Consider the following 13,833-nt stretch of genomic DNA (forward strand, 5'->3'; position numbering starts at 1 on the left):
GTTAGCAGGCACCTAAAGGAAAATAAATTCAGGTCTAAACGAGATTTTAAAGATCAGTCTCCCTGATTTAGACCCTAGTGGCCTATAGGCTCTCCTTGGGGTAATCAGGGTCATTCTAATAGTCCAATCTGGAGTGTCACCTGCATGCAGTCTTTATTCTGCAGGCCTTCCCTCATCTTTTTTTTTTTAATCAAAATTTATTTTTCCTGTGTCCCATTCTATCAGTATGCTTTCCACTGCTGGATCACATGAAATTATAATATGATCATCATTGTCAGTAGGATCCTGGGATTTAAGATGGAGAGAGTATCTTAAATGAAACAGTGAGTCTCATGTTGGGAATCTCAGCTTCTGGGAAAGGAGGAAGCTATTTGGTGATTACGCCTGTAAAATTAATAAGTTGTTAGTAATTCTCAAGTCAGCCTGTATGTATTTTCATTGCTTCCTAATGGTATGGAGTTAGGCGTTATTGGGGATACAGACAACTACCTGGCCTCAAGGAGTTTGCAGTTAAGCAAGTGGAATGGGGAATCTTGGATGCCAAGCACTTGCATCCATCACTTTAAATAATATTATTTAATCGCAGTAGGGATTATCTTATGACTTTAAGGAACCAAGGCTAAGAAACGTAAACTGTTTTCCCCAGGTTCTATGTAAATAGTGAGTGGTGGAGTCAGGATTTAAATTCAGATCTGGTCTGGTTCTGATGCCTGTGTTCTTTTCAGCATTCCACATTGTTATGGACACAGAAGCCAAGAGGGAGAGGTGAAGAGAGCAATAGAAGTCTGTGTGGGGTGGATGTGGCCTCCTATGGGAGTTTAGAGGAGGAAGAGCCCAATGCCCTGGACCAGTAAGAGAAAACTTTTTAGGAGAACTGGGAAGTGGCACTCAGATAGGGCCAGAAGCCATGAAGGACAACTTATTTGATAGTAGCTGGAAGAAGAGAGGTCTTTCCAGGTAGGATGACCAATAAAGGAAAGGCTTGGGAGTAGGAATAAGAATGTGCTGAAGAACAGAAGCGGGGGAGATCTGATTAAGGGAATGAAAATTATTCATGTGGGCTGCCTTCTCTTTTACTGTATCTTAATTCAGTTGAGTGAGGGGGAGTCATCGCGGGAGATGGTTTCCCTCTAAAGGACAGGAGCTCAGGAAGCTCAGCCTTCCACACAGTCTTACCTGGAACCACTGCCTCTGAGAAGGATGTTCCGGGTCCCCAAGGAGAGGGGCCTTTCTCTAAAGTCCCTGATGATGCAAGTGGTGAGCTTCCAGGGAGCCAGGGCAAGGGAGCCAGGTGTTTCTTTCTTCCCTTTTTTGGAATCCAGGCCAGTTTCAATTTACATTACACAGCTTAATCCACAGAAACAGGAGCCAGAGGCTGGTTCTTTCTCTCTCTCTCTCTTTTTTTTTTCTTCTCTCCAAGACACAGAAACCTTTATTTTCTCCCTACACCACAAACCAGTGCTGTTAAATAATATTGGATAATTGCACCTGTCGTACTCCCCATATTGTGCTGAAGAAAAATAATTGCTGGTTTTCTGCTTTGCAGTTTAGCTGTGACTCCATCATTTGACTTGGAGCATGTCATTTTCTCCCATTTTAGACTGTGTACAGTCAAACTGTGTGAAAGGACTCATAGATAGCGGCCCTGGGTGTGTGAGTGGGCGTGGGCCTCATTCAGCAATGATTTCTAATTTATACAGCATTGAAAATCCACAGCTATAAATAAACAGTTCTGACTGGCTTTGCTGCCTACTCAAATGCTTTATTAAAAAAAAAAAAAAGGAAGCACCAACTGCATGAGAATGGGAAATAATATCTGGATATGGAATCTGGTTGCTGATACTTGTGCCCTCGCAGGGGGGATACCCAGACTTGGGATGGGTTCAGCACTCATCCAGGCAGCCTTCTGGGAGGCCCAGCCTTCCCACTCTTTCCTTGCCCCGCCTCACACTCCCCATGTGCAGGCGTAGCGTGTTTGGGGATTACAGTATATGAAACTGACTTCCTGTTATGACAAGTATTGCAAGCGAGTAGGTGCAGAGGACCCAAAAATAGCTTGAGAAATGTATGACCCATTTGCAGGGAACATGGGGCTAATGTATTGTTTAGGCAAACAAGGTAAGTCTTCTCTCCAAACTCAAAATTGGTGTCACATGTGAGATAGCAACTCCAGAATATAAGCACAGGTATGGACCAGTCCATGAAGCAGTAGTGTAGCTCCCCCTGCCTGTATGGGTGAGAGTTTCCACCAAGTTGGGGTCCCTAACCCCTTCTTTTGTGTAACCTTGCAGATGTACATACATTTTTGCTTTTGAAAATAAAGGCTTCCAGATGCTCAGTTCCTGCTTTGTTCTGTAATAAAGAGGAAGGAAGGTGGGCTTGGGAATCAACCATCTTTGTGACCTTGGATCGGTTTTTTTCCCTTTCTCTGAACCCAGTAGTATGCTGGAGAGAGTTTGTACAGGCTCACAAGGATTCAGTGGTTCTGTGTCTCTCTTCCCAACTCTGCGTTCACTGACATGTTGGTAGCTTGAAAAAGGTCATGTTGGAGTGTTTACACCATGGCAATGGGCAAACTATAAATCAGGGCCTTAAAGTTTTCTTTTTTCCAGAGAGTTGGATTTTAAACGTTTACAGCACACCAACATCAGAAACTCAGTTTGCTCATTTGTAAAATGAGGACATAATATATTTTCTACTTTTAAGACTTTTGTGAAGATAAAACGAGGTCATGGAGGTGAGAGTGGCTCTAAATTACATGACACTGTACAAGTATTATTGCTGGTTTTCTCATCATTTGGTTTGTATTGTTGTTTTCTAACCACTAAGGGCCAAACATAGCCTTATGTAGGCAGGTAATACTGTCTCCCTTTTAATGAATGTTTAGTCAGTGTTCATTACAGGTGTTTTGTTGCTTCTCCTTTCTTAAGCTATACCAGCACCAAGGAAGCACTGTGTGCTTACGTATACACTCAATGGGAAATGGTTCTGAGGTGTTTCTGGTGTTGGAATAGATATTGCACAGTGGCCAGTCATGCAGCAACCACAGTTTAATTTGCTCCTGGGGATAGTGAAACCACAGATAGAAATCTGCAGGCTCATCACAGCCAAGAGCTTACTATGACTCTGAGAAGTAGGCAGCCCGAGTCATCTTTGGGGTGTGGAAAATTGGGGTGATCCCCTGCGGGCTTCACATTTGGAGAATTTCCACTGTGACAACTGCTTCTGGGCTCCTGCTGAGACAGGTGCTAGGAGCAGTCAAGAAGCAGCAGGTGTGGGAAAAGAGGTGGTGTTCCCAGCTCAATCCAAAGACTTGAGGCTCATATTTGTATAACTGTAGAGGAGTAGGTTTCAAGCAGTTTGCTTGGTGCCTGTCCTAGTCTTGCCTTGGACTACCTGCCCTGTTGGGATAGTCTGCTCTCTTCTCTACGCCTATCAGACTGCCCTTGGTGTCCATTTCAACCAGATTTCTCCTCCATAATGTTAGGTTGGGAAGCCCAAGTACAATTTACTCTGGTGCCCACACCCAACCCACATGGGCCTGTTGACCCATCGATGGACTTGAACATGTTTACCTACTACCAGTCATTTGTGTTCTTTACGGAATGTGTCTGTAAATAAAGACCGAGAAAAATCCTCTAGGAAAATTAAAGCAGGTTCATGAATGTGCTTGTTAATCATCTGACGGTCAGCTTTGTTAAACCGTAAACTATCACAGCAAAGTGCTTTGTACTTACAGCAGTCTCAGCAGTCATCATAATCATATCACCTCCCATCCAGATTATTCCCCAAGTGAAATGTACACTTATTTGACAAATTAATCAATATACCAATGGAAGAGATTTTGACAATATCACTGTGTTCAATGTCTACCTGCCCCAAATACTTGCTCACAAGAGGGACAGATTTACCAATATTTTTTATAACTTATTTTCTCATTGCCCCAGTTAATTTGCTATTATACTAGGTAGACAGACAACTTCAGAAGCAGCCATCTCCCTACGTTTCCATTTAGACTGAGAAAAAAATAGATGAGAAATCCATGAAAATAACTAGCTTATGAAAGTGCCTCTTTTTAGGAAAATTGGGATTTTTCAAAAATGGCCCAGCACTGGGAGTTAGAAGATATGGGAGACAAAAGCTTTTATTTGGGTCCTGACGCTAATTCTTTGGCCTCATGCAGGTAACTTCTCATCTAGGTCCTTAGCATCGTCCTCTGTGAAGTGAATAGTTTGAGTGATCCTAAGTTCCTTTCTCTCTCTAAACATTCTCTAACACCACATTTACGTGAGTTTTTTTTGCTTTTGGCCAGGTGTTGACCACAGACTATCCTCCACAGAGGTCAGACGGATGTAACAAATTCTGTGACAGCAGGAATTGTTTTGGGTGTGTCCAGCAAAAGTTTTAAAAAGACAAGAGTCCTCAAATTCAGCTACCTTCATAACTCTCTTACGAAATTTAAATATCATTCCCTGTCCTTTTTACTTTCCTGTGTTGCTCCACCACCTCCCTGCTCCAGGAAGAAAAAAAGATGAAAAAAACTCTCCTGTTTTCTTCTTCCTTAGTTCTTGGAAGATGGTGTCTAATCACTTCCTCTTCTTCCTTGGCTGCATCCTGTCACCTGCACAAATAAGAACAGAAAGAGACCTTAGCCTTCACGGTTTCCCTAAGGGTATTCTTCTGTGGGTGGACATTCACCCTGACTTGGGACAGTGGAAAGTTGAGGAAGCTTTTCCGAAGGCAAGATGATGTATTTTAAAGAGCTCTGGAAAACCACCAGCACCGCCGCAAGGGCAAGAAGGGGCATCTTGCTGTCCTACTTGGTGCCTGGCTCACAGCCACCCGGCTGACCAGCGGTGCAGTTCGTATCGCGTGGCTCTGAATATGTCCTGTGAACCACTGATGGCTGTTGCTTTTGGCCATGTGTTTGTAGGCTGCACACCGTTCGTCAACAAACTTTGAGACTTTGCAGATGGAGATGAACAAACCGCATCAAATGAGAGAGGAAAGAGAAGAATGGATATTCACCTAACTAGGGGCCATTCTGTGACCTCTCACCAAATCAGTTTATTGGGCTGGGTACTGGCCCAATAAAGAAAAGTACTGGCATATTGATTTAGTTTTTAGTAAGTTTATTACTAATTGTCATAAGTAATAAGCTTATTACTAATTAGGAATTACTAATTACCAATCTAATTGTAGCATTAGATTTCTAGAATGACTTCCGTTTAGCCAACCATGGGTACCTCCATATTTAATGATCACAAATCTTTACATAAACTTTGAAACTTTGAAAACTTCATTAACTCATTGTCCTTCCTGTCTGTTGCCAAATGCAGTCTTTTTTCAGCTCAGCCTCTTCTCATCCATTCTGGAAGTTACAGCCCTATTACTTCTGGCTCGGTATTACCATAGCAATCTCAGCTCCCAAGGCCATGCTTTATGCTTCAGACCCTGCTCCCTCCATCAGTTATATCTTTAATAGTAAATTTTAAATATCTTATAATTTTATTTGCTGGAACTCCCCTTCTCAGAGGCTTTAGTGACTGATGACTTGAAGTCCTCCTGTGGCCCCCTCATCACACTGATTTTCTAGGGCAGACAGCTCCTAATCACACGGCCCCCGTGGCCACACTTGAATTCATGTCTCTCAACATTTTTAGGCACAGTCCTCTCCTTCCTTCTACTCCTCATCAATCCATACTATATCCAGTCACTCCAGTGAAGCCTAGCTGATTTATCCAGCTTTACATGCTTCGTGTTCTTTTCATTTATGCTTCCACTTGTTTTTCATTTTTCCCCAGTTAGGTCTTCTCTACATTGGGTCTATAAGGACAAACACAGTATCTTCTCTTTTCTGAAGTATACACTTAGGACTTTTAATGAATCAGTTTTCAGATAAATAACACATTAATTCTCCTGTGTTCAAGAGCTTGGTCAGTATAAACTTCTCAAAGTTGTTCCCTCTGTGGTCACTCTGAAGGCACCTAAAACTTTGTTTATCCATGTTGCTACCAACCCTCAACACTTTGAATCTAACTGTAATCAAAACCTCACTTCTTCAACCCAGGGTTCCAAGGATTGGAGATTCCTTCTCCAGTTAGGAAACACAACAGAACATGATGGCTTAGAGAGAAACAGCAGAAGCAGGTGCAGAAGTGGTGGTGGGAAGTTCCCCTGGGGGAGGAGAGCAGATGGCTCCTTCCAGTGGATCCAGGGCTCCCCTGTCCAACACCATGAAGCTAGATGGAGCACCAAGGAATTCCCACATGCCCACCTGTGTGCTAGAGAAGGCGCCATCCCCAGATGTGTCTCTGTGTGGAGCTCTAACAGTCATTTCATTCTGTAGAGACTTACACAGTGTGACTATCACAGAAATCACGTTTTTCTTTTTGTTTCTAGCAGGTGGGGATGGTTCCTTAGTCCTAAATTCTTATGAGGCTGCGCAGTCTCTAGACTTCTTCGAGTCTTCAGAATTTATCTCTGACCGTGTTTCCCCAGTGCATGGCTGGAGATGAGGGAATTGTTGACTTCGTAATGGAGCATATTATCTTACCCAGAGTTCACAAAATGCATTTCAAACTGGTTGAGAAATAATGTTCCTTGTTATCACTCTTTTCCTCATTGAAGGGAGTCTTTCCCAGTGGAATACCTCCTAGTTGGTGGTTAGGGGGTTAGGTCCACCCTGATTTCGTTTGTTTTAGTTTTTGTTTTACTGAAGTATATTTGATTTACAATGTTATATTAGTTTTAGGTATACAACATAGTGATTCAATATTTTTATAGATTATACTTCATTCAAAATTATTATGAAATATTGGTTATATTTCCTGCGCTGTACACTACATCCTTGTATCTTATTTATTTTATACATAGTAGTTTGTACCTCTTAATCTCCTTCCCCTTTCTCCTCCCCCACCCCTTTCCCCACTGGTAACCACTAGTTTGTCTTGTGTATCTATGAGTCTTTTTCTGTTTTATTATATTCATTCATTTTATTTTTCAGAGTCCACATATAAGTAAAAATATACAGTATTTGTCTTCTTTGTCTGACTTACTTCACTAATTGTAATACCCTCCAGGTCCATCCATGTTGCTGTAAATGGAAAAATTTCATTCTTTTCTCTGGCCGAGTAATAGTCATATGTTGTCTTCTTTATCCATTCGTCTGATGATGGACACTTAGGTTGCTTCCATATCTTGGCTATTGTAAATAGTGCTTCTATAAATTTTGGGGTGCATATATCTTTTCAAATTAGTGTTTTCCTTTTCTTTGGATGTATACCTAGGAGTGGAATTGCTGGGTCATACGGTAGTTCTATTTTTAATTTTTTGAGGAACCAATTTACATTCTCACCAGTGTGTACTAGGGTTGCCTTTTCTCTCTATCCTTGCCAGCATTTATTATTATTTGTCTTTTTGACAATAATAGCTGTTCTAACAGGTGTGAGGTGATATCTCACTATGGTTTTGATTAGCATTTCCCTGATGATTAGTGATGCTGAGCATCTTTTCATGTGCTGGTTGGCCATCTGTATAACTTCTTTGGAAAAAAGTCTATTCAGGTCTTCTGCCCATTTTTTAATTGGATTGTTTGTTTTCTTGACATTGAGTCGTATGAGCTCTTTAATATTTTGGATATTAACCTGTTATCAGACATATCATTTGCAATTATCTTCACTCATTCAGTAGGTTGTCTTTTCATGTTGTTGTTGGTTTCCTTCACTGTGCAAAAGCTTTCAAGTTTAATTTGATGTAGTCTTATTTATCTATTTTTGCTTTTGTTTCTCTTGCCTGCAGAGACAGATCCAAAAAAAATATTGCTAAGATTTATGTCAAGGAATGTACTGCCTGTGTTTTCTTCTAGGAATTTTATGGTTTCCGGTCTTACATTTAGGTCTTTAATCCATTTTGAGTTTATTTTTCTGTATGGTGTGAGAAAATGTTCTAATTTCATTCTTTCACGTATACCTGTCCAGTTTTCGCAACACCACTTACTGAAGAGACTGTCTTTTTCCCACTTTATATTTTTGCTCCTTTGTTGTAGATTAATTGGCCATATGTGCATGGGCTTATTTCTGGGCTCTTTATTCTGTTCCATTGATCTGTGTGTCTGTTTTTGTGCCAGTATCATACTGTTTTGATGACTGTAGTTTTGTAGTATAGTCTGAAGTCTGGGAGCATTATGCTTCCAGATTTGTTCTTTTTTTCTCAACGATTACTTTGGCTCTTCAGGGACTTTTGTTCTTCCATACAAATTTTGGGAATTTTTGTTCTAGTTCTGTGAAAATGTCATGTGAGTGTTTCGATAGGGATTGTATTGAATCTGTAGATTGCTTTGGGCAGTATGGACATTTTAACAATATTAATCCATGAACACAGAATCTTTCCATTTAATAGTATCATCTTCAGTTTCTTTTATCAGTGCCTTATGTTTTTAGGGTATAGGTCTTTCACTTCACTGGGTGAGTTTATTCCTAGATATTTTATTGTTTTTGATGTGATTGTAAATGGGATGATTTCTTACTTTCTCTGTCTGATAGTTCATTATTTGTGTATAGAAAAGCAACAGATTTCTGTATTAATCTTGTATCCTGAAACTTTAGTGAATTCATTTATTTGTTCTAATAGGTTTTTTTTGGTGGAGACTGTAGTGTTTTCTATATATAGTATCATGTCATCTGCAGATAGTAACAGTTTGACTTCTTCCATTCCAATTTGAATGCCTTTTAATTCTTTTTCTTGTCTGAGTGCTGTGGCTAGGACTTCCAATACTATGTTAAATAGAAATGGTGAGAGTGGGCATCCTTGTCTTGATCCTAATTGTAGAGGAAAAACTTTGCTTTCCACTGTTGTATATGATGTTAGCTGTGGGCCTTTATTATGTTGAGATATGTTCCCTCTGTACCAACTTTGTTGAGAGTTTTAATTGTGAATGAGTGTTGAATTTTGTCAGATGCTTTTGTTTTTGCATCTATTGAGGTTATCATGTGATTTTTATCCTTCATTTTGTTAATGTGGTATATCACATTGATTGATTTGCAGATATTGAATCATTCTTGCATCCCTGGAATAAATCCCACCTGATTATGGTGTATGATCCTTTGTATATGTTATTGAATTCAGTTTGCTAATATTTTGTTGAGAGTTTTTGTGTCTATATTTATCAGGAGTATTGGCCTGTAATTTTCTTTTTGTGTAGTGTCTTTGTCTAGTTTTGGTATCAGAGTAATGGTGGCCTCATAGAATGAATTTGGGAGTGTTCCCTCCTCTTCAATTTTCTGGAATAGTTTGAGAAGGATAGGTATTAACTCTTGTTTATATGTTTGGTAGAATTCCACTGTGAAGTTGTCCAGTCCTGGACTTTTGTTTGTTTTGGGAGTATTTTGATTCCTGATTCAATTACAGTACTAGTAATCAGTCTGTTCAGATGATCTATTTCTTCCTGATTTTGTCTTGGAAGATTGTATGTTTCTAGGAATTTATCCATTTCTTCTACATTGTCCAGTTTGTTGGCATACAACTGTTTGTAGTGATTTCTTCTGGTTTTTTGTATCTCTGTGATATAGTTTGTTATTTCTCCTCTTTCGTTTCTTATTTTATTTGGGTCTTTTCTATTTTCTTGATGAGTCTAGCTAAAAGCTTATAAATTTTGTTTATCTTCTCAAAAACCATCTTTTGCTTTTATCAATCTTTTCTATTTTTTAATCTCTATTTTATTTTCTCTCTGATCTTTATTATTTCTTTCCTTCTGCTGATTTTGGGCTCTTTGTTCTTTGTCTGATCCCTTCAGATGGTAGATTAGGTTGTTTGAGATTTTTTGTTTGTTTCTTTCTTGAGGTATGCCTGTATCACTGTTAACTTTCCTCTTAGGACTGCTTTTGCTGTGTCCCATAGATTTTGGAAAGTTGTTTTTATTTTCATTTGTCTCCAGGCATTTTCTGATTTCCTCTTCAGTTTTTTTGTTGACCCCTTGGGTTTTCAGCAGCATGTTGTTTAGCCTCCATGTGTTTGTGTTTTTCTAAGTTTTCTTCCTGTAATTGGTGTCTAGTTTCATACTGCTGTGGTCAGAAAGGATGCTTGATACAATTTCTATCCTCTTAAATTTTTTTGAGACTCGTTTTGTGACCTGGAATGTGATCTATCCTGGAGTATACTCTATGTGCACTTAAAAGGAATGTGTATTCTGCTTTTTTGGATGGAATGTCCTGTAGTTATAAGTCCAACTACTCTAATGTGTCACTTCAGTCTACTGTTCCCTCATTGATTTTCTTTCTGGATGATCTGTCCATTGATGTACGTGGGATGTTGAAGTCCCCTATTATTGTAATATTGTCAATTTCTCTTTTTATGTCTGTTAATATTTGCTTTATAAATTTAGGTGCTCCTATACTAGATGCATATATGTTTATGAACATTATAGCTTCTTCTTGTATTGATCCCTTTATCATTATGTAATGCTCTTCTTTGTCTTTTATTACAGACTTTGTTTTAAAGTCTACTTTGTCTGATATGAGCATTGCTACCCCAGCTTTCTATTCATTTCCATTTGCATGCAATATCTTTTTCCATCCCCTAACTTGCAGTGTGTGTGTCCTTAGTTCTGAAGTGAGTCTCCTGTAGGCAGCATGTTTTTTTATTCAGTCAGCCACCTATGTCTTGATTGGAGCATTTAGTGCATTTTTATTTAAAGTGATTGTTAATAGGTATGTACTTAATGCCATTTTGTTATTTGTTTTCTGATTGTTTTTGTAGTTCTTCTCTATTCTTTTCTTCTTCTTATGGTCTCTTCCCTTGTGAGTTGATGATTTTCTTTAATGTTATGTTTATGTTCCTTTCTAGTTTTTGTATATATATTGTAGTTTTTTGACTTGTGGTTATCATGCAGTTCATATATATTGATCTATAAGTATATCTATTTATTTTTAACTAGTAGTCCTTTAAGTTCAAACACATTCTAAAAGGTCTACATTTTTTCTCTGCCCCCCCCGCCATGTTTTGTATTTTTGATGTAATATTTTACATCTTCATGTCTGTCCCTTACCTGTTTATTGTAGTTACAGTTGATTTTACATTTTTGTCTTTTAACCTTCATATGAACTTATTTCAGTGGTTGATCCACAGTCTTTACTAGTAGGATTTTTGTCTAGTCTTTACTAGTAGGATATTTGTCTTTACTAGTAGGATTTTCCCTTCCTATAATTTATCTCTTGATATAGCCTTTTCATTTTCATTTAAAGACTCCTTAACACTTCTTGTAAGATTGGTTTAGTATTGATGAATGTTAGTTTTTGCTTGTCTGAGAAACTCTTTATCTCTCCTTCAGTTCTGAATGTTAACCTTGCTGGGAGGAGTATCCCAGGTTGTAAATTTTTTCCTTTCAGCACTTTATCTATATCATGCCACTCCCTTCTAGCCTGCAAAGTTTCTGCTGCAAAATCAGTTGATAGCCTTATGGGGGTTCCCTTGTATGTGACTCTTTGTTTTTCTCTTGCCGCCTTTAGAATTCTCTTTTTATCTTTAACTTTTGCCATTTTAATTATGATTATGTCTTGGTGTGGGTCTCTTTGAGTTCATCTTGTTTGGAACTCTCTGTGCTTCTTGTACCTGGATATCTGTTTCCTTCTTCAGGTTTGGGAAGTTTTGAGTCACAGTTTTATCAAATACATTTTCTACCCTTTATTCTCTCTCTTCTCCTTTTGGGAACGCTATAAGTCAAATGTTAGTACGATTGATGTTGTCCCAGAGGTCCCTTAGACCATTCTCATTTTTTAAAATTTGTTTTCCTTTTTGCTGTTCTGATTGGGTGACTTCCATTATTCTGTCTTTCAGATTGCTTATGCATTGTTCTATATCACCTAATCTGCTGTTCATGACATCTAGTGTATTTTTCATTTCAGTTATTGTGTTCTTCAACTCTGACTGGTTCTTTCCTGTATTTTCTAGTTCTCTGTTGAATTCTCATCGTGTTCATCTATTCTTTTCCCCAGTTCAGTTAATATTTTCATTACTATTTCTTTGTACTCTTTTTCTTTTTTAAGATGTTGGGGGTAGGAGTTTATTAATTTATTTTTGCTGTGTTGGGTCTTCATTTCTGTGCGAGGGCTTTCTCTAGTTGTGGCAAGCGGGGGCCACTCTTATTCGCGGTGCGCGGGCCTCTCACTATCGTGGCCTCTCTTGTTGTGGAGCACAGGCTCCAGACGCGCAGACTCAGTAGTTGTGGCTCATGGGCCCAGTTGCTCCGTGTCATGTGGGATCGTCCCAGACCAGGGCTCGAACCCATGTCCCCTGCATTGGCAGGCAGATTCTCAACCACTGCGCCACCAGGGAAGCCCTCTTTGTACTCTTTGTCAGATAAATTATTTATCTCTGTTTCATTAGCATTTTTTCAGGTATTTTTTTCTTGTTTCATTTTGTCTTCCCATTTTGTTTAACTTTCTTCACCTGTGTGAAATCAGGTGAAACAGTTGCCTGTCCTAGTCTTGATGTCACGTCCTCGTGTGGGACCATTCCTGTGCAGTCTGCGTGAGCCCAGTGGCTTTGGTGGGAGAGCTGGATTTGGGGTGAGCGTGATCTGCATCTTCCCCCAGGCTGTGCTGGTAGCCACTGCCTTGGTGGGAGGTAGGCCTGGAGTTGGAGGGGCTAGAGCCAGAGCCGGATGCAAGCCAGGGTTGTTGCTGTGCTCGATGACTGTCACTGCTCTGTTGGGGGTGAGAGTGAGGGCAGAGGGGCTGGAGCCAGAGCCCTGAGGGAGCTGGGTTTCTCTTGGGTATGATGGCAGTCTCCATCTTGGTTTGGGACAAGGTCAGGGCCTAAGGTCTTGGGGCTGCACTCCTGTGCTGGTTTCACTTTTTCCCCAGTGTGTGCCCTCAGTTAGAGGCTGGGTCAGGGCTGGAGGGGTTAGTGCCATGCCACTGAGCTGCCCCCACCCCTCCTCCCCCAAGTGTGCACAGAGATCTGTGCTCCAGCGATGGCACTCTCCATCCGAGTGTGAGCAGGGATTTGTGAGCTGGTAATGGTTGCCTCTACCCTGGTCAGAGGCAGGGCCAGGGTTCAAGCCAGCTCCGTTCCCTCCAAGTGTGCATATTCTCCTGGGCAGTGGCAGCCTCTGCCTTAGTGGAGAGCAGTGCTGGAGCAAGAGGGGCTGCAGCAGGAGCCTGGGGAAGGCTGGGGTCACACTGGGACGGTCCCTAGGCATTTTTCAGTCAGCTGCCTCTTTGCTGTCATCGGGAGTAAGCAGATCTGTGCGTGTGCTCTTCAAGAGTGGAGTCTCAGTTCCTCACAGCCCTTATTAGTAAATCCCACTGGTTTTCAAGCCAGCCAAGGGGGCTCGTCTTCCCCATGTCAGACCCAAGGGCTGAGGTGCCTAATACATGGCTCGCACCCCTTGTTCCCCAGGGAGGATCCCTTAGCTTGTGATAGCCCCCTCCTCCTCTGTGTCCCCCACCAGCAGTGTGGCTGCTGGCCAGATCGCTTCTTCTCCCTGCCTGCTCAGCTCCGTGTGGGTCTTCCTTCACAGCCTTGGCTGTAGAAGAGCTATTCTGCTAGTCCCCGGGTCAGTTTCAGTGAGAGAAGCTCTATATGCAGTTGTAGTTTTGATGTGTTCATGAGGGAAGGTGAGCCCAGTGTCGTCCTACTACACCATTTTGATCTCCTCCCACCCTGGATTATTTTAGTCCTTTCTTTATCCTATGTTAGTACCAAGGAGTAGAGGTATTTTAGGCCAGACACTTAATGCTCGTCTCGGACGAGATTCAAACATTTTCTGCTGGCATGGTAAGGGAAACCATTCCTTTAGTCCACATCACTATGGATACATATGTAATTATACAC

General features: G+C 40.6%; 1 protein-coding gene across 2 annotated transcripts in view; it reads right to left on the reverse strand.

Annotated features, from left to right (window-relative positions):
* Positions 1 to 1,181: 1,181 nt before the first annotated feature.
* ADTRP (androgen dependent TFPI regulating protein) overlaps positions 1,182 to 13,833 on the reverse strand; it is a 71,937-nt gene continuing 59,285 nt past the window's right edge. For both annotated transcript variants that reach the window (XM_060023640.2, XM_060023639.2), the window contains one exon: positions 1,182 to 4,621. In XM_060023640.2, the coding sequence (XP_059879623.1) occupies positions 4,587 to 4,621 (35 nt within the window). In that variant the 3' untranslated portion in view covers positions 1,182 to 4,586. The remainder of the gene's footprint in view (positions 4,622 to 13,833) is intronic.

Source organism: Delphinus delphis, chromosome 10 (genome assembly GCF_949987515.2).
Source record: "Delphinus delphis chromosome 10, mDelDel1.2, whole genome shotgun sequence".
Lineage (NCBI taxonomy): Eukaryota > Metazoa > Chordata > Mammalia > Artiodactyla > Delphinidae > Delphinus > Delphinus delphis.